Source organism: Pelophylax lessonae (genome assembly GCF_965119305.1).
Source record: "Pelophylax lessonae genome assembly, chromosome: 10".
NCBI classification, from domain to species: Eukaryota; Metazoa; Chordata; class Amphibia; order Anura; family Ranidae; genus Pelophylax; species Pelophylax lessonae.
The window spans coordinates 238563994-238585937 of record NC_138777.1 but is presented as its reverse complement, the minus strand read 5'-3'; the positions used below and the strand labels follow the sequence as shown (position 1 = coordinate 238585937).

Genomic DNA, 21944 nt, shown 5'->3' with positions numbered 1-21944 from the left:
AGTGGTGTGAGTGTGTGTCTGTATATATATATATATTGTGAAAGAAAATAGGTGCGCGAACCTAAAATAATGAAAAGTGAAGTGAAAGCAGCACTGAAATGTAAATTAAACGTGAAAAGATGGTAATATAGGAAACATTACCAAAGTGCGCTAAACAAATAATGAACCAATTATTCAAAAATGCATGGATGGTGTCCGGGTTGACACCAAAAACATATGCATTCAATCCAAACAAAGTGCAAAAAACTATAAAAAAGTCTTTCTTTTCAAATTGGAGTGAAGGTGAGGGAGTGTTGGGAGGTGGGTGGGGCCTCATCCCAAAAAGATGTGATCCAGAGTGGTTCTCAGTAACCTGATATACACATGTGGACACCCAGTGTTAGGAGTGGACTCTTACCACAATGTGGAGAGATGTGAGCATGTGCTATGTTGTGTCCAGAAGTCCCAACTGATCAAGCTGGCAGGGATGGCTCTCGGAATGGACCGGAACAATCAGCTGCTTCCAAAGTGGGGAGAGCTCCAATCCCAGAAGCCGACTTGTTAGTGGAAACGCGTCGGGGGGAGCCAGCCGTGCTGTCATAGGTCCCGGTTTGTACTGCAGACATCCGCGACCGCCCTATATTTGCTGTCTGTTCGTCTGGATTGTGTAAGTGTCTCTTCATTCAGTTCATAAATAAAGTCGAAGGTAATGCACTATAGTCCTCTTCTTTTCTCTGGGTTTGTTCTGTCTTGGCATCTCCCCCTGCTTGGAAGCCTACAGATCCCTCCCCACTTTGGAAGCAGCTGATTGTTCCGGTCCATTCCGAGAGCCATCCCTGCCAGCTTGATCAGTTGGGACTTCTGGACACAACATAGCACATGCTCACATCTCTCCACATTGTGGTAAGAGTCCACTCCTAACACTGGGTGTCCACATGTGTATATCAGGTTACTGAGAACCACTCTGGATCACATCTTTTTGGGATGAGGCCCCACCCACCTCCCAACACTCCCTCACCTTCACTCCAATTTGAAAAGAAAGACTTTTTTATAGTTTTTTGCACTTTGTTTGGATTGAATGCATATGTTTTTGGTGTCAACCCGGACACCATCCATGCATTTTTGAATAATTGGTTCATTATTTGTTTAGCGCACTTTGGTAATGTTTCCTATATTACCATCTTTTCATATATATATATATATATATATATATATATATATATATATATATATATATATATATTTGCGTGTGTGTGAAGTGAAGTGAACAGGCAGCAGCTTCAGCTGCCCACAGTTAAAATGGCTGCAGCCAGACCTAGTGGAGGGAGATTTCTGCAGCATATTTAGCAAGTACAGAATTACAGTATATATAAAAGAGAGGTTGGAGGAAAGCTTCAGAATGGGAAATATGTTTTTATAACAAATGATGTGAGCAGACTGCAGTTCCCCTTTAAGTATCTATTTTTATTTTATTTTTTTTTAAGATATTAATGTCCAAAAGCTTCCTCCAAGGATTGCATTGTGCCAGCACACGTTGTTCAGTGTGATGACCTTTCAAAGTTTTCTGGAGAACTCTGAGATCATCTCTCTGAATCTCTGCTGCCAACTGAACAGCATAACATTCCTGTTTTATTTGTAATATAAGCCTTGCTGTTTGATCATGTCAACACTTACCTGGGCACTCCATCGTAATCCCCTCCAAAGCCGACTGACTCATAACCAGCAATTTTCTTAATGTGATCAAAGTGATCTGCAAACATCAGATAAGAGAAATCAGCGCCCAGCGCTACATTGATGACATTTTAGAAAATGTTCTTATTGAATTTCCTAACACAAGACAAACAAATTTAAATCTCTTAAGCCTTTACTTTTTCTCATAGAAGGTAAATAAGTAATAATTGTCTGCACATGTTTCTGGCAGTTAAAGTTCATGTATTCCTAATAATTAAGAGATATTACACTCTCAGGTTTTTTAAGGCTCTTTCCAGCGGCTGATTTCATCACTTGCTGAGTATGCAGCTTCTTTATCTTTAACGCCTTCCCACCCGGCCTATAGCAGATTGATGGCTGAATGGTTCTGAGTGAACACCAAATAAGGTCCTCCTCCCAAAAGGCGCCATTCGCGTGGCGTGATCTGTCACCAGCTATGTCCTTCGGATACAGCCGATGACTGATCACTATCCTGGCATGCTGCTGGTACCATGCGATCGTAGATCACATGACAATTGTAAACAATATATGGCTTCCTTTCATGCCGACCATTGAATACAACTGTGTTGCTAGCTGTGATTGGTCACAGTGATCACATGGTACAGACAGGGCCAATCTGTACTTTGTAGCTTTTGCCAATCACAACTAAAGACACTGAATGAATCAGTTTCATTCAGTAAAAATTGTTGCTTATACCAATGAAATTCACTGGCATAAGCAATCATAATGTGTAAAAAAAAAAAATCCTGATTACTTTCCCAGAGTAGTACATTGTTACTATGGTAACTCTAGTGTGTTAAAAACAAATCATAAAATATTTGAACAAAGTGATTAGAAATAATCCCTGTCCCTGATCACTGCCACACCAGTTAAATAATGACGCTGTACAGCACTGGTAAAAGGAAGTTAAAAAAATAAATTCTTCAGTTTCCAAAGAATTTTGACAAAAAATTACAACTTCAAAAAAACTTGCCATGCCTCTTACTAAATACCTCACACTGTCTACTTTCCAAAAAGGGGTAATTTGGGGGATATTTGTACTGTCCAGGAAATGAGATCGTCCGTCAGTACATCAGGATTGATAAATTTTTAGATATATATCCCATATATCCAGATATATATCTGGAGAAGAGACGATTGAGGGGGGATATGATATCAATGTACAAATACTGTACTGGTGACCCTAGCATAAGGAACAAACTATTCAGAGAAAGGGAATACAATAAGACACGTGGCCACTCACTAAAACCAGAGGAAAGGCGGTTTAACCTTAAAATATGTAAGGGGTTCTTCACTGTCAGAGCAGTAAGGATGTGGAATTCTCTTCCACAAGCAGTGGTATCAGCAGGGAGCATCGATGGTTTCAAAAAACTATTAGATGGGCACCTTAAAGACCACAACATACAGGGGTATACAATGTACAACATACAGGGGTATACAATGTACAACATACAGGGGTATACAATGTACAACATACAGGGGGTATACAATGTACAACATACAGGGGTATACAATGTACAACATACAGGGGGTATACAATGTACAACATACAGGGGTATACAATGTACAACATACAGGGGGTATACAATGTACAACATACAGGGGGTATACAATGTACAACATACAGGGGGTATACAATGTACAACATACAGGGGTATACAATGTACAACATACAGGGGGTATACAATGTACAACATACAGGGGGTATACAATGTACAACATACAGGTGTATACAATGTACAACATACAGGGGTATACAATGTACAACATACAGGGGTATACAATGTACAACATACAGGTGTATACAATGTACAACATACAGGGGTATACAATGTACAACATACAGGGGTATACAATGTACAACATACAGGGGTATACAATGTACAACATACAGGTGTATACAATGTACAACATACAGGGGTATACAATGTACAACACACAGGGGTATACAATGTACAACATACAGGGGTATACAATGTACAACATACAGGGGGTATACAATGTACAACATACAGGGGGTATACAATGTACAACATACAGGGGGTATACAATGTACAACATACAGGGGTATACAATGTACAACATACAGGGGGTATACAATGTACAACATACAGGGGGTATACAATGTACAACATACAGGTGTATACAATGTACAACATACAGGGGTATACAATGTACAACATACAGGGGTATACAATGTACAACATACAGGTGTATACAATGTACAACATACAGGGGTATACAATGTACAACATACAGGGGTATACAATGTACAACATACAGGGGTATACAATGTACAACATACAGGTGTATACAATGTACAACATACAGGGGTATACAATGTACAACACACAGGGGTATACAATGTACAACATACAGGGGTATACAATGTACGGTTAACAGCAAACACACACATCATAGGTTGAACTGGATGGACTGATGTCTTTTTTCAACCTCACTAACTATGTAACTATGTAACTATGTAACTATGTATAGTTTGTGGGCTCTATAACCTTCCTACGAACTAAATAATATACACTGATTTGTGTTATTTTCTCCATAGAAATGGAGCAGAATACAGCTTGGCCTAAATTTATGAAGAAAGATCATTTGCAAAATTTTATAACAAACGAAGATTTTTTTTTTCTTCAATATTTTAAGGTCTTTTTTTTATCTGTGTTGCAAAAAAGGAAAAACACAGTGGTGATTAAATACCACCAAAATAAAGTTCTAGTTGTGTGAACAAAATGATAAAAATGTCTTTTGGGTACAGTGTTGCATGACCGCGTAATTGTCATTCAAAGTGTGACAGCGCTGAAAGCTGAACAGAAAGGGGGGGGGGGGGTGAAAGTGCCCGGTATTGAAGCAATTAAGGGGAAGTTTGACACTTTCAGGCCCTGCTGGGGAGATTTCCTGTCATTTTCTGTTCCTGTGACAACAAAATAAGAATTTAGGAGACAGGAAGACACATCATATGGCAGTAATACCCGGACCCAGTGTCAATTCCTTCATTTACTGAATAAAAAATGTTTTTCTGTATTCTGTGTCCTTGCAGGAAGCAAGAGAAAACTCTCCAATGTGGACAAAGAAGCCAAAAAAACTTGACAGAGATCCTTTCCAGACCAATCAGTTGAAACTTTAGGAATTCATCGTGAATACGTAGGGCTTGTAGCCAACGCTGTATCTTGGCCTAGGCCTAGGGCGGCACATTGCAGGGGGGCGGCGAAAAAGCTCCCCCGCATGAAAAAAACAGACTGCTCCCGAACCAAAACAGTCCCTTCCGACAGTGGTGTTGCTATGGGGGTGTGGGGAGTGCTGACAGCACCCTGGTGACACCCACCAGAGGGGTGACACCCGTCCGCCGAGCCCTATGTCCTAACCACTGGTTGTGGTGTGTGTCACCAGCGCTGAGGGGGCCATCTGCATGTTAACAGGATGGGCTAGATGGAATCTGATTGGCCAACGCCATCCATGTGATGGTTCTGACCCATCAGAATGCCTCTTCTGCTGAGAGTTACAGATGTAGGTGTAGAATATGGCCAGCTTAAAGTGGAGTTCCACCCAAAAGTCGAACTTCCGCTCTTTTGCTTCCTCCCCCCCTCTGGTGCCACATTTGGCACCTTTTAGGGGGGAGGGGGGAACTGTACCTGTTTTTGACATTTACCCTTCCCCACTTCCGGTACACGGCGCCGCGGCCGTCCGTCCTGGAAGTTCGGCCCCCTCCTCCTTTCCCCGCCCCCAAGCCAATAGAAGTGCACAGCACGAGGCTTCACTGCCGCGTTCCCTTACTGGCAATGGCGGTGGCAGCACCCGACAGCTGATGGAAACATCGGCTGCGGTGCTGACATCGCTGGACTCCAGGACAGGTAAGTGTCCTAATATTAAAAGTCAGCAGCTACAGTATGTGTACAGTGTGTGTACAGTATGGGTAGCTGCTGACTTAATTTTTGGAAGGGAAGGCGGAACTCCGCTTTAAGGTTTACCATGCATGTTACAAAAGGTGGAGCCTAAAGAGGAAGGGATGTGGTTTACAGATGGCAGGGTGGGGTCTTAAACGGGAAGGGGCATGGCCTTGACAGGAAGGGGTGGACCATATTTAAATAGGGGGTGCACGAGTTTAGTCAGGCCTAGGGCAGCACAAAACCTAAATACACCACTGCTTGTTGCACCGCTCCAAGCTGGAGGCTTCAAAATCTCCTCGCCGGTGCTTAGAAGACGGGAGAAGGCTCCTGAATGCACCAATCCAGAAGTGTAGACATACCAAGGAAGAGACACCTCTCAAAACCGACCCAATATAATCACGGTGTGTGTGGCCTCAGCCAGCGCCGCTCTGGTCATGCCCCTCTGACACGTTTCGCCCCACCCACCGGGGGGCTTAGTCACCAAGTGGCTGAGGCCACACACACAGTGATTATATTGGGTCGGTTTTGAACGTCGTCTCTTCCTTGATATACAGTGTTGGAAGGTGCAACATGTCTGTGTGAGTAGTTAGATGTTTCTGGACTGTTGAACCCTGGTTACACCTAAGCCGTTTGGATACTGCTGGGGGTAGCCTGGAATGCCAGCAAAGCAAGATTACCCAGCAGGGCGTGTATAGCAGAAGAATGGATATCAGAATCTTCATCAGGAAAATGGATTCGCGCATACCTCCTGGCAGTGGGGTATGGGAATAGGAGAGCTTTGCTTCAGACCACTTGGGGATGGGAAGAGTAAATTGCCTAATTGCCTTGCCTGCAATCTAAACATCAAAAGGCCAGCTATTGCTGGAACGCAGACCTGGGTCAAGAGATTTCAACTGCCACCTATTGGAGACAGCAACATGCTTTCTAGAAAATGTTCGGGGAATAACATACTTCCTGGTGATTGGGTAGAATGGCCCATTATAGCTTCTCATTGGACAGAGGACTACACGGGCAGGCAGAGGGTGTTTGAGTGGGTTGTGTCTGAGAGTGCTTTAACCACTTTACCCCCGCTCACTTTGCTGCTACTGCAGCAAAGTGGCTCGTTCCCGTCCAGCGACGTAGACCTACGTCGCTGGACTCCGCCCCTTGTGGGCGGCGCGTGCGCGCCGCCGGAGGCTCCCTCCCGCTGTTTTCAGTCACAGCGGGAGTCGGGCCAGGGGAGGAGCGGCGGCGATCGCCGCTGCTCTTACCCGATCGTCGGGGATCGAGTCTGGAGATCCGCCCGCTGTGTGTAAACACAGCGGGCGGATCTCTGAAGTGACAGGCAGGGTCAGATTACAGGGTTCAGCATAGCTCAACCTGCGATCTGTCCCTGTGTCACACAGTCACCTCCCCCCACACACGTCAGTAAGCACCAGGCATACATTAACCCCTCCCTCTCCAATAAAATTAACCCCTTCCCTGCCAGTGTCATTTTTACAGTAACAGTGCATATGTATAGCACTGATTACTGCAGTAATGTCACTGGTAACCCCAAAAGTGTCAAAAATGTCAGTCAAGGGTCCGATCAGTCCGCCACAATGTCGCAGTCCCGCAAAAAAAAAATCGCAGATCGCCGCCATTACGCGTTAAAAAAAAAAAAACACCAAAAATGACAGAAATTTTTCCCTGTGTTAGTAAATGCAATAACTTTTGCGCAAACCAATAAAAATACGCTTATTGTGATTTTTTTTACCAAAAATATGTAGCAAAAAACAAATTGGCCAAAAATTAAAAAAAAATTTGATTTTTACATTTTTTTGGGGGGGAATTTCATATAAAAAAATGTGAAAAATATTGTTATTTTTTCAAAATAAACGCTCTTTTTTTGTTTATAGCGCAAAAAGTAAAAATCGCACAGGTGATCAAATACCACCAAAAGAAAGCTCTGTTTGTGGGGAAAAAAGGACGTAAATTTTGTTTGGGTAAAGCGTCGCACGACCGCGCAATTGTCAAATAAAGTCGCACAGCGCCGAATCGCAAAAGGTGGCCTGGACGGAAGACAGCAAAATCCTCCGGTGGTAAAGTGGTTACAAGGTAATGGCCAGCGTTGGTCCATCTCTTTCTCCCTTTGTCCTGGAGCCCGGCCAGCATACAGAACAGAAAAGGAAGGACTTACAGAAGGGTGACCAGACGTCCCTGGTTTCCCCGGACTGTGGACACTGTCCCTGGACCATGTCTGTCCCTGGATTGGATTTGAATTTTGCCACCCCATCCCTCCATACCTCCCTTTTCAGCCTTACTGCAACGGCGCCCACTGTCACATGGATCGGAGCCTTGCTGGAGGGCAAGGAGCAGGCCGGCTGTAACTTTAAGGGAGGACAGATGAATCCTGGTCCTCCTGACTTTGACGCACGCTACGTTTCCGCATGATGATGCTCAGTAACAGCGGGAAAGTAGTGAGTGAGAGGGAAGAAGCTGCCGGTCAAGTGTGTGTCAACCCCCGACACTTCCCGATTCCAGAGGTTAGTAGTCTGCAGAGCGGTTAGCTGACGCTCTAAGCCAGCGATCCTCAAAACGACGGCCCTCCAGCTGTTGCGGAACTACACGTCCCATGAGACATTGTAAAACTCTGACATTCATTAACATGACTAGGCATGATGGGAATTGTAGTTCCTGAACAGCTGGAGGGCCGTAGTTTGAAGACCCCTGCTCTAGACCATTCAGTGACTCCCATTCATAAAACTGGCTTGAACAGGAAACATACCTTTTTCAAGCCCGTTTTATGAATGGGAGTATGGAGGAGGTCCAGTGCAAGAATTATTGCTCTCACTCTAACAAACACGGTGATAAATCACATGTGTGGTTTGAACACCGTTTACATATGTTGGCATGACTTGTGTATGCGATTGCTTCTGTGCGCGAGCACGGATATATGAGGCGCTTTACATTTTTTTTTTTTATCTTATTCATTTTACTTTTTAATTCTTACACTGTCCCTTTAAAAAAAAAAAAAAATTCTATCACTTTTTTTCCTATTACAAGGAAAGTAAACATCCCTTGTAATAGAAATAAGCAGGACAGGTCCTCTTTAATGTGAGATCAGGGGGTCAAAAAGTCCTCACATTTCACATCTACACTAAAAAAAAAAAAAAAAGACCATTAGGGTGAAGTGACATCGGATGTTGCTCCAGTCCTCCAAGGGCACAGAGTTGAATGGGGGCCATCTTGCCCTCACTCCACTTCCTGCCCATCACTCCACTGGATAAGGTCATTTCCGCTGCTACCGGCGGCTCCAGGAAGTGGGGAAATGACCGGAAAATGGAAGGGGGGGGGGGTCACCTCCCATAAAAGTGATCCCCTGGCGAATCTGCTGCGGAGACCACTTTTATCGTATTCTGGATCGCCAGCTGTATAAAAAAATACCGGGGTTATGGCTGCTATCTGCTATCTGCTGCCATAAACCCCGGTATTTAATGTCAAAGTACCATTGTATATACATGGTGGGTGGTCCAGGAGTGGTTAACCTTATCAGAGCTTTGATAGACTAGCTAACTATAAGAATAGATAAGATAATACATAGTTATAAATTAAATTAGGGGAAGCCAAATCTACCCCCTATTTTTTTCTTTTGGCACCCCAGATGGGACTCGAACCCACAATCCCTTTTTCATACAGTATAGGCTAGTAATGGCGAATCTTGGCACCCCAGATGGGACTCTAACCCACAATCCTTATTTCATACAGTATAGGTTAGTAATAGCGAACCTTGGCACCCCAGATGTTTTGGAACTACATTTCCCATGATGCTCCACTACACCTGCAAAGTACATGAGCATCATGGGAAATGTAGTTCCAAAACATCTGGGGGTGCCAGGGTTCCCCATCACTAGATAGGGAATTTATATATTTTTTTTCTGGACCTGTAACCAGCAGTAGTAAGCTCTACACACAATGGTGCACAGACATCCGGATCCGCCTATTTTGTATGCAGGCGATGACATTGCCAAGAAACACAAACGCACCCAAAGTGTTTGTGGGGGGGGGGGGGGGATGGGGTGCTGAACCTTGCATCATGGAAGATTTTCTTTTGCCCCAAATTCAATCCTTACTTACCAGCAACGTCCGATAAATTGGCTTTCTGGCTGCATGTGACGTAGTCATTGTAGAAATTCACCATCACCAAACCCTTTTTCTCTTTCTGATTGACACAAAAAAAAAAAAAAATGAAGTTATTGAAACTTTTTGCAATTTAGTCCAATTGGGGGAATTCATTACTGATCTGAAAAGTGCTAAACGATCTTAAAGGATAACTCCACTTTTATAGCATGATTACAGAAAAGCGTATACAGGCTCATTATCGATCGTCATAATAATTATCAGCACAAAAATGCTGGTTTAAAAGTCAAAGATTTAAAGGCCCATTTAGTGAGCATTATGGGGGGGGGGGGGGGGATTGATGACTTGTTCAGGATTTAGTAATCCTTCCTTAGCTTGTTACAAGCTCACCTACAGGGCGCACTCTTAAAGTGAACCTGAGACCTGGCATTAAACTTTCAAGTATTATCTACACTGAACAAGATTATAAACGCAACACTTTTTTTTTGCCCCCATTTTTCATGAGCTGAACTCAAAGATCTCAGACTTTTTCTATTTCCCCAAAGGCCGATTTCTCTCAAATATTCTTCACAAATCTGTGTAAATCTGTGTTAGTGATCACTTCTCCTTTGCCGAGATAATCCATCCACCTCAGTATCGGGAAGACATTTGACGAGTGTCTTCCCGATACGAGGACGTCGAGTGACGAAACTAGTAGGGCGGGCCTAGAACTAGCTGGTTTATAATTTTACCAGCCACTCCATCTGGTGAGTCAGTTTTGGGTAATTGGTGAAAGGAGCACACAGAGAATTTTTTTTTGGGCACGCAATTTGCACAGAAGATTTGTTGCACAAAATATATTCACTTTTCTGTACTTTGTTGGATTTCTTTTGGGACTTTCAAGAATATTAATGAATAGATATTGTTTATGATTTTTTTTTATTTTTTTACATTTATTTATTTCTCTGGACTTTTTCACTGATATGAATTGTTTTTTTTTTTATATGATAATTTTTTCACCTTTTTTTTTTTTTTAATCACCATTTTTATCATTATATTTTTGCACTGATCATTAGGAAATTTTGATAATTATTATAATTTATGAAGACTATTACACTTGCACTTTTTGGATGGAGATTATAGGATATTATAATATTGAAGGGTAGATTTGCACTGCTTCTATAGTTTGTTAATCTATTTCCTGCTGCACAGCCAATTAGCAGCAACCATGGGCGGGGGGCAAGTGCCCCCCCTGGAATCTCAACTTCCCCTTTAAAGTGGTCGTTAGGCTACTTTATACCATCCTGTCTGGTCGGTTTAATAATCATGGGGGCCCCTGTGTCTGTGTTTAAAAAAAATAAGCCGTTCTTTACCAGTTTTCAGAGCGCCGCTCGCCGCTCACGTGACCCGCCGGTTCTCTCCTCTTCCCGTCTGACAGCTGTATGCAGTAGGTGGGGCCAAGGATTCTCTGCTGACGTCAGTCGGGAGGAGAGGCGGAGAGGAGGAGAGAGGCGGCGGGTCACGTGATAATTAAGCACAAGATGTATGTGTGAAACGCGTCTACGTGACCCTGTGTTGGTGTCTTTGGTGTCATCACTTTGGAAATTAAAGGCAATTGGAATTCCTGGATGTGCGGCCGTTTCTTTTCTTACATGAGCGACGATCGTCGCTCTGAGAACTGGTAAAGAATGGCTTGTTTGTTATAAAACACAGACACAGGGGCACACAGAATTATTAAACAGACTGTAGACAGGATATGAAAGTACAGCAGCAGGAGGGGAGGGGGGGGGCACTGACACAGGAGCTGACAGGGAGGGAGGGGGGAGAGAGGACAGGAGGGCTGCGGATGACGAAGACACGTAGACTGACCACGGTGTCAGGGCTCAGCACCCATGATATACCGTGGTCAGTTTACAGAGGGGAAGACAGAACCAGGCAGGATCAGTCAGGTATTTTAGGTGATACAGGGAGGCCAAATTACACAGCAAAGCACTGTGCTGTATAACATGCTTCAAGGGAAAAGGATCAATATTTTTTTTTTAGGTTAACAAATGCTTTAAAAGTAAATTCTACCGTTTCACCTTTAAAAGTAAATACTTGTGAGTCACGGCTCGCATGGTGACTGACGTCGCATTTATGACATTGTCGAAAAGGGGCGGAACATGGGTGACCCTAAAAGGATGCCCCCCCCCCCCCCTGGAAAAAGTTCTGCGGACACCCATGGCAGCAACTACACATTATAGTCTTCCTTAATAACAGCTGATAGCCATTGATTGTTCTTGGCGCCAGATCCTTTTTTAGTAAATACATGTCTATGTGAAGCTGGCGCTGTGCCCAGGTACACAATCTAGCGGGAACAGAAAATGTTACATGGAGACCTCCCAGGGAAGTCAATTATTCAATCGGTATCTCTGCTCCTTCTACGTACCACAGTCCTGAGTACGTCATCCGGGACGTTCCTGCTGTGTTTGCAAACCTCCCAGGCAGACGAATGGCTGAATATCACAGGAGCCTTCGAGACCTCCAGAGCATCTTTCATGGTCTTCACCGAGACGTGGGCCAAGTCTATGATCATTCCCAGGCGGTTCATCTCCAATACAACACTCTGCATGGGGGGAGAGAAGTCTATGAAGATCATAATATGTATACTGAACCAGCTATGGGGGGTTGGGTACCCTATGACCTACACCCTCCCCCCTGTCTGTAAATATCTGGAATATTTCACTTTTTGTAAGTTTATTTAAATTTTGTTCTGAAACTCTTAAATAATATGTGAATCTGATCACTAAAATCATTATATAAACATTTTAAAATAATATCAAAAGTCACATTCAACATTTTAAAGTTTGCAGCTGTCATTAAAATAATACCTGGTGACCTTGACCTATGGAGGACCCATGACTTCCTGTCATGGGGTGACAACGCTCTGTCCCTGTCTACCAATCGTGCTTCTGCATTGTCACCCTGTCACATGCTCTCAGGGCCGGTGCTAGATTATTTTGCACCCTGTTCAGGACCAGCTACTTGCATCCCCCCCCCCCCCCCAAAAAAAAAAAATAAAGCCTGTGTAGGGGTGTTTTCTCACCCAATGTTAGCTCCGTGTGGAGAATGACTGGGGAGCTGGGGGGAAGCGATGTTGCACGCAGCACCGCTTGTGCGACAGCTCATTGGCTGAATACCTCTTCTTCCCGGATTGGCTGAAGTTTGCAGCAGACGGCTTGGCCTTCAGCTAACATCATCCAATCCTGCAGCGGAATGTGGAACATCGGCGCAGTGTGTGGGGAACAGGGCAGCCATCCGAAATTTTGAGACCCCTTACACAGATATAGGCCTGGGCCCCCCTGGGCCTGACCCTCTTACATCAGAGTTTACTCCTTTTATTACGACCCCCATACATCAAGGTCCCCAGAGTCCCCCTCCTTTGATTAGTGTCCCCAGAGTCATCTCCTGCTAACATCAGGGTTGCCAGAGTTTTCCCCTACATCAGTCCCCTTTACATCAGTGTCCCCAGAGTCTCCCCTCCTTTGATCAGTGTCACCAGAGTCATCTCCTGCTAACATCAGGGTCGCCAGAGTTTGCCCCTACATCAGCCCTCTTTACATCAGTGTCCACACAGTCCCCCCCCTCCTTTTATCAGTGTCCCCAGAGTCCCCCCTCCTTTGATCAGTGTCCCCAGAGTCATCTCCTGCTAACATCACGGTCGCCAGAGTTTGCCCCTACATCAGTCCCCTTTACATCAGTGTCCACAGAGTCCCCCCGCCTTTATCAGCGTCCCCAGAGTCCCCCCGCCTTTATCAGCATCCCCAGAGTCCCCCCTCCTTTGATCAGCATCCCCAGAGTCCCCCCTCCTTTGATCAGCATCCCCAGATTCCCCCCTCCTTTGATCAGCGTCCCCAGAGTCCCCCCTCTTTTGATCAGCGTCCCCAGAGTCCCCCCTCCTTTGATCAGTGTCCCCAGAGTCATCTCCTGCTAACATCAGGGTCGCCAGAGTTTGCCCCTACATCAGTCCCCTTTACATCAGTGTCCCCAGAGTTCCCCCCTCCTTTTATCAGGGTCCCCAGAACCCCCCCCCCCCTTACATCAAATCTCCCAATAAGTGTATATTGATTGGTTTGCGTAAAAGTTATCACGTCTACAAACTATGATCCATATAGACAACAAAGAGATATCGTTCACCTGCACCACATTCCTGCGTGAAATAGAAAACAGGAAGAAATGCTCCCATGGGAGCTGGGATTTTTAAGGTGCAAATAATGTACTATGAAAGAAGTAATAAAATTACAGATTTTAATTTCAATTCATTTAAAATGTATAGAAAAAGACACAAACAAACACAATGTTTTGAAATTATTCAAACATGGTAGTTTGGAGACTCATTAGCATAGTCCAAGGTTCATGGTACTTCAGGGGTGATAGTCCCAACTGTTTCATAGTTACATAGTTTGTGAGGTTGAAAAAAGACATCAGTCCATCCAGTTCAACCTATGATGTGTGTGTTTGCTGTTAACTGTACATTGTATACCCCCTGTATGTTGTACATTGTATACCCCTGTATGTTGTACATTGTATACCCCTGTATGTTGTACATTGTACACCCCTGTATGTTGTACATTGTACACCCCTGTGTGTTGTACATTGTATACCCCCTGTATGTTGTACATTGTATACCCCCTGTATGTTGTACATTGTATACCCCCTGTATGTTGTACATTGTATACCCCTGTATGTTGTACATTGTATACCCCTGTATGTTGTACATTGTATATCCCCTGTACGTTGTACATTGTATACCCCTGTATGTTGTACATTGTATACCCCTGTATGTTGTACATTGTATACCCCCTGTATGTTGTACATTGTATACCCCCTGTATGTTGTACATTGTATACCCCTGTATGTTGTACATTGTATACCCCTGTATGTTGTGGTCTTTAAGGTGCCCATCTAATCGTTTTTTGAAACTATCGATGCTCCCTGCTGATACCACTGCTTGTGGAAGAGAATTCCACATCCTTACTCCTCTCACAGTAAAGAACCCCCTACGTATTTTAAGGTTAAACCGCCTTTCCTCTAGTTTTAGTGAGTGGCCACGTGTCTTATTGTATTCCCTTTCTCTGAATAGTTTGTTCCTTATGCTAGGGTCACCAGTACAGTATTTGTACATTGATATCATATCCCCCCTCAATCGTCTCTTCTCCAGAGAGAAAAGGTTCAGTGCTTGTAGTCTTTCCTCATAGCTGATGTCCTCCATTCCCCTAATTATTTTTGTTGCCCTTCTCTGGACTTTCTCCAGTTCCAGCACATCCTTCCTGAGGACCGGTGCCCAGAACTGGACAGCATACTCCAGATGTGGCCGGACCAGAGTCTTGTAGAGAGGGAGAATAATCTCTTTATTTCTGGAGTGAATCCCCTTTTTTTCGCTAATTAATTTAGCTTCTTCAGGGGATACTACTGTATAATATCACACCAATATCAATAAATAAATATAGTATTATATATATATATTTATATAGTAATATTATAATATAGTTTATGGAATTTTTATTTATTTATGAAATAATTTTAGTAATGGTTGGGATCAGCGACTTTTAGCCGGACTGCGACACTGCGGCAGACAAATCTGACACTAAAGCCCCGTACACACGTACTGATTGTCGGCCGAACGATCGGCCGTCTTTTGTCCGGTGCTGTCCTGTCGGCTGAAAAGTGCTAAAGACTGCACACGAATTTTGTCGGCCAACAACAGCCGACTGCAGAAGTGATGTCATGTGATGGATAACTTTCCGTGTGTTTTTTCTTTTCTGAGCATGCCCAGTCTTGCTAATCTGCTGTTTGTTGGCCGAATTCTGTACTGACTGGTGAACAATCGGCCGTTCTGGTGACGGCCAACAAAAATTTTAAAGTCTGCACGCCAGATTCTGTTCGGCCGAAAATGCGCTGTCGGTTGTCGGAAGCATCATGCTAACAAGCCTACAATTGGCCGATCGGTTGGTGGCCGAATATTTACGGCCGACAATCGGTACGTGTGTACGGGACTTAACTGACACTTTTGTGGGACCAGTAACACCAATACAGTGATCGGGGTGCTATAAAAATGCACTGTCACTGTACTAATGACACTGGCAGGGAAGGGGTTAACATCAGGGGCAATAAAAGGGTTAAGTGTGCTCCTAGGCAGTGTTTTCTAACTGTGGGGGGGATTGGATGCACTAGAGGAAGACAGAGATCCGTGTTCCTGCTTAGCAGAGATACACAATCTCCATCTTCCCCTCTCACAGAACAGCGATCCGCCATGTTTACATAGGACTGCCATTCTGCCTCTCCTGTAAACGAGCAGGAGCGGGCCGCTGGCGGTGTTCGCACGCCCCAGACCCTGTGCACAAAATCATGTATAGGTATGTGATTTCACGCAGTTACGTTTGCGTGCGTCCATAAAATGGCGATAAACTTCAGCATTCTATTTTCCAAAGGCGACACGGCCCCCTATAGGTCATCAGTTTAGTTTTGCGGCGGAGGTCTGGTGCTAGAATTTTTGCTCTGACTCCGGTGTGTGCGGCGATATGTAACGTGTATATCACAATCAGGGCTTTCATGCGTAGGCGCCCCAACACATGCGTTTACATTAGTACATGCTTTTATGTGGGGGTGGGGGCTTGGCAGAGAGGAAGGGATTTTATGTGCTTGGGTGTAATTTTTATTTTTTGACAATTTCACTTTTTTTTCTTTACACCTAACAAGGGTTCAGCAGTGCACAGCCATTCTGCGAATGACAGGCCGTATGCTGCACCTGGGCTGGCCGGGCAAAGGAAATACGCCGGGGGTCACACTGAATGGGGTCCAGGGGGCCGGTGTGCAAAAAAAAAAACGTAAATATGAAAATTTTAAATGTAATTTATGAGGACTTCTATAAAACATCACGCAGGACTTTCCTGATCAGTGAAGCAATACAGAAAGCTGAGCTGTTAATTATGAATGTTAGTGGGCCAGCTGTCCTACTATGACATCATCATCATGACACAAAAGAAATTATCCAGAAGGTCAGCAAACATTTGCTGACTTTAGAGGCGTTGACCCCCGAGGATGCAGGAATCATAGATTAGAACATTCCGCAAGATAAATTGGGTTTCAGCATCACCGCCCCAGAAATGACTGCCAGCTCCTTACTAATCCTCCAATAAAAACAAAATAACATTCATTTCAATGGAAGAGAAAATATAACTATGTAGCATTTGTAACAGAATCGGCTTCAAGCTGCCGTCAGCTACATCAGCGGTCTCCAAACTGCGGCCCGGGGGCCGGATGTGGCCCAATGCTCATCTTTAACCGGACCTTGGGGTGCTACAGTATTTCCTTGGTCTCTGTGGCTGTGCTCTCCATTGGTTCCAATCTTACCAATCTCACCGCATCTTCAGTGTCACTTACAGTACAACTCTTCTTCCTCCTCTCCTTTTCTCCTACCGTTGGGGTCCCCCAAGGTTCTGTCCTTGGACTTCTCCTATTCTCCATCTACAACTCCTCCCAGGGTCAGCTGATGATTCCAATACCATTTCTATGGTGACAACCCACAAATCTATCTCTCTACCCCTCAGCTCACCCCACCAGTTTCCCAACGTGTCACTGATTTACTGACAGACATCTGTCTGGGTGTCACCCCACTTCCTCCAACTCAATCTATCCAAAACCAAGCTCATAATATTTCCTCCTCCATGCGCCCCTTTTTTGACTTCTCTGTCAAGAACAATGGCACAACTATGAGTCCGTCCCCACATGCCAGGGTGCTAGGGGTAATCCTGGACTCTAAACTGTCCTTGCAGGCCGGCATCCAATCCCTGTCCAAAATTTAATGCCTCAATCTCAGCAACATCTCCAGAATACGCCCCTTCCGAACCAATGACACCACAAAGTTCCTAATTCCCTCCCTGGTCTTCTCTCACCTTAACTACTGCAACTCCCTCCTCATTGGCTTACCTTTACATAGGCAATTTCCCCTTCAGTCTGTCATTAATGCTGCTGCCAGGCTCATCCACCTTACCAACCACTCAGTGTCCTCCTCCCCTCTCTCCCAATCCCTCCACTGGCCTCCATTCAGTGTCCTCCACCCCTCTCTGCCAATCCCTCCACTGGCTTCCATTCAGTGTCCTCCACCTCTCTCTGCCAATCCCTCCACTGGCCTCCATTCAGTGTCCTCCACCCCTCTCTACCAATCCCTCCACTGGCTTCCCTTCAGTGTCCTCCACCCCTCTCTGCCGATCCTTCCACTGGACTCCAGTGTCCTCCACCCCTCTCTGCCAATCCCTCCACTGGACTCCATTCATTGTCCTCCACCCCTCTCTGCCAATCCCTCCACTGGCTTCCATTCAGTGTCCTCCACCCCTCTCTGCCAATCCCTCCACTGGCCTCCATTCATTGTCCTCCACCCCTCTCTGCCAATCCCTCCACTGGCCTCCACTCAGTGTCCTCCACCCCTCTCTGCCAATCCCTCCACTGGCCTTCATTCATTGTCCTCCACCCCTCTCTGCCAATCCCTCCACTGGCCTCCATTCATTGTCCTCCACCCCTCTCTGCCAATCCCTCCACTGGCCTCCACTCAGTGTCCTCCACCCCTCTCTGCCAATCTCTCCACTGGCTTCCATTCATTGTCCTCCACCCCTCTCTTTCAATCTCTCCACTGGCCTCCATTCATTGTCCTCCACCCCTCTCTGCAAATCCCTCCACTGGCTTCCATTCAGTGTCCTCCACCCCTCTCTGCCAATCCCTCCACTGGCCTCCATTCATTGTCCTCCACCCCTCTCTGCCAATCCCTCCACTGGCCTCCACTCAGTGTCCTCCACCCCTCTCTGCCAATCTCTCCACTGGCTTCCATTCATTGTCCTCCACCCCTCTCTTTCAATCTCTCCACTGGCCTCCATTCATTGTCCTCCACCCCTCTCTGCAAATCCCTCCACTGGCTTCCATTCAGTGTCCTCCACTCCTCTCTGCCAATCCCTCCACTGGCCTCCATTCAGTGTCCTCCACCCCTCTCTACCAATCCCTCCACTGGCTTCCATTCATTGTCCTCCACTTCTCTCTGCCAATCCTTCCACTGGCTTCCATTCAGTGTCCTCCGTCCCTCTCTGCCAATCCCTCCACTGGCCTCCATTCAGTTGCCTCCACCCCCTCTTTACCAATCCCTTCTCTGGCCTCCATTCTTTTCCATATTACGGATTTACCATCCCTTGTTCTGCACTGTGTCTCACTGTGTGATGTCGGCCATCTTACTAGAGGCAGGGCTTAGCTTCCTCATGTCAGAGCCTCCAGCAGGGAGAACAGTGAGCATCACCATCACCATATCTCTCTCTAGGTCTGGTGATACAGTCAGAGGCAGTCGTGTCTAAGATCTCACCCGAAAGATATACTAATATAGGTCTGTGGGCACAGCCGTGCCTGAGATCTCACCCCGCAGATATACTAATATAGGTCTGTGGGCACAGCAGTGCCTGGGATCTCACCCTACAGATACACTAATATAGGTCTGTGGGCACAGCCGTGCCTGAGATCTCACCCTGCAGATACACTAATATAGGTCTGTGGGCACAGCAGTGCCTGAGATCTCACCTGGAAGATATACTAATATAGGTCTGTGGGCACAGCAGTGCCTGAGATCTCACCTGGAAGATACACTAATATAGGTCTGTGGGCACAGCAGTGCCTGAGATCTCCCCAACCAGATATACTAATATAGGTCTGTGGGCACAGCCTTGGCTAAGATCTCACCCCTCAGATATAATAATATAGGTCTGTGGGCACAGCAGTGCCTGGGATCTCACCTGGCAGATATAATAATATAGGTCTGTGGGCACAGCAGTGCCTGGGATCTCACCCTGCAGATATACTAATATTGGTCTGTGGGCACAGCAGTGCCTGAGATCTCACCTGGCAGATATACTAATATTGGTCTGTGGGCACAGCAGTGCCTAGGCACACTCACATACCAGGAAGTTCATTGCTATTTTTCAGGAAGAATTCCAGATAAAAGATACGTTATAAGTCTACACCTGATGCACAATTACCATTTCTAACTTTTTGCTATAAAGTAACAAATCTTCACTCTTTGAGTTGAGTTCCACTCCACAGCTTTCTTTATATTGATGTCCAAACAAAAGCAATGTGCACCGCTCAGCCCCCTATTCTGCCCCACACTCCAACACTGGGGGACAATAAATCCCTCTTCCTGGGGCCAAATACAACATCATACAAACACAATTTCAGATTCTCCTTGGATCTTGCTTTATAGAAAATCGTTCCACACAGTACAACAACCGACGCGTTTCTACCTATACAGACTTATACGGATCAGAAACGTGTCAGATATTGTACTGTGTGGAACAATCTTTCTAATAATAATACCTGGTAACATTTTTCTTTTTGTAGTCTTTGTTTTCTGGTAAAAACCACTCTGCTCATTCCTAGTCCTGATGTCACAGGCATAGGAAGTGTAGGAAGATCCCCCCATGGGGGTCACAATCAGAAGTAACTGGCTTTAAGTGAATCTGTAGCCCTCTGGGTGTGACGGTACAGGTTCACAGACCCCTGGTCAGATTATTGTATCCTCAATTACTTGGATTGGAGCCCTACCCAGGAAATACAGCGACCCCTACAGAGGAAACATGGGAGTGCCGTGTGGGGACATCTTTATCTCTTACTGGAGGAAAGACACAGAATATTCTGAAATCTGCCAGGAGAACCCTCTGTGTCCTTCTGTATTCTCTCATTTTTACCTTTCCAAAGTCAGAGAGTCCGTTGCTTTTTGCTGGATCTTTATTATCGTCTACAAGCCAGTTATCCACCCTAAGAAGACAGAACAGCGAAGACAGTTTGTTAATGATAATCAACTATTCAGACATAAAACCCCCCACAGTGGTAATTTTGACATCAAATTTTGATTTAGTTTTAGTTTAGTAATGCACAGTGCTCTGGGATAGTGGCCTGACTCAGAGAGGCCTGTAATGCTGCACAGTGCTGGATGTAGTCTCAGGTCAGAGGAATGGCCTGTAATGCACAGGACCTGGATGCCGGTGGTCAGTGGAGGCCTGTAATGCTGCACAGTGCTCTGGATGGTGGTCTGAGAAGGCCTGCAATGCACAGTGCTCTAGACATGGACAGCCTGAATAGGAGGCCTGTAATGCATTGCACACAGTGCTCTGGACAGTGGTCTGAGGAGGCCTGTAATTCTGCACAGTGCCGGATAAAGGTCTCAGGTCTGAGGAGGCCTATAATGCACAGTGCCCTGGATGTCGGTGGTCAGAGGAGGCCTAAAATACTGCACAGTGCTCTGGATGGTGGTATGAGAATCCTATAATACTGCACAGTGCTCTGGATGGTGGTATGAGAGGCCTGCAATGCTGCACAGTGCTCTGGATGACGGTATGACAAGCCTATAATGCTCTGGATGGTGGTCTGAGAGGAGGCCTGTAATGCACAGTGCTCTGGGATAGTGGTCTGACTCGTAGAGGCCTGTAATGCTGCACAGTGCTCTGGATGGTGGTCTGAGGGGAGGCCTGTAATGCACAGTGCTGGATGGTGGTCTCAGGTCGGAGGGATGGCCTGTAATGCACAGTGCCCTGGATGCCGGTGGTCAGTGGAGGCCACCGAAAACTAAATTGATTTTTGTCATAGTTTTCGTTAGTGGAGGAAAATGTGGTGAACTTTTCGTTTAGTTTTTGTCACTGTGAAATGCTGCTGACTAAAACGTTTTCATTGACAAAACTAACACTGTAGTCCAGTCTTGTCTTCATTCGAAAGTTTCCAGGGCTCCATCTCATCTTGGCGTTGTGTTAACGTAAACATGTTAATGTGCGTTGTTTCATGTGCATCCTGCAATAGCAGCCCATTCATTTTGGATTGGCTGCCATTGTAACCACGGTGCAATGCAAAAATAGGCCCCAAAGCAAATTTTTAATGTAACGCACTGCAGTTCCAGAATGCTGAAGAGAAGGAACCTCACTATCTGTCTGGAAGCTGTGGTCTCTCTGCAGAGGTCTAGCACGCCCCCACTGAGTCAGTGGTTGTCAGAGTTGTTGTGGCAGAGCCTGACGTGTAGAAGGATTTCTCACCGGATGAGGAGCCTGGAACATATGCAAGATCCAAAGACGGGAATGCTGACAGGATACCTTAGCAGGACACAGGTTCACCAGAGGTGCGGAGTCTAAGTGCTAGCCGGTATTCACCAGGGCCCCTGATGGTGGGGATGGATTTGGCTGCGTGCTAACACCAGGTCACGGTCCTCCGGATTCCCCA

The 21944-nt window shown here is 45.5% G+C and overlaps 1 protein-coding gene across 1 annotated transcript in view; it reads right to left on the bottom strand.

Annotated features, from left to right (window-relative positions):
• The window catches only part of DPEP1 (dipeptidase 1), a gene marked incomplete at its 5' end in the record, with an annotated part of 42143 nt that overhangs the window by 7920 nt on the left and 12279 nt on the right, over window positions 1-21944 (bottom strand). The window contains 4 exons of the mRNA XM_082270617.1: window positions 1654-1729; window positions 9687-9771; window positions 12097-12273; window positions 20426-20495. Coding sequence (XP_082126743.1) covers window positions 1654-1729; window positions 9687-9771; window positions 12097-12273; window positions 20426-20495 — 408 coding nt within the window. The remainder of the gene's footprint in view (window positions 1-1653; window positions 1730-9686; window positions 9772-12096; window positions 12274-20425; window positions 20496-21944) is intronic.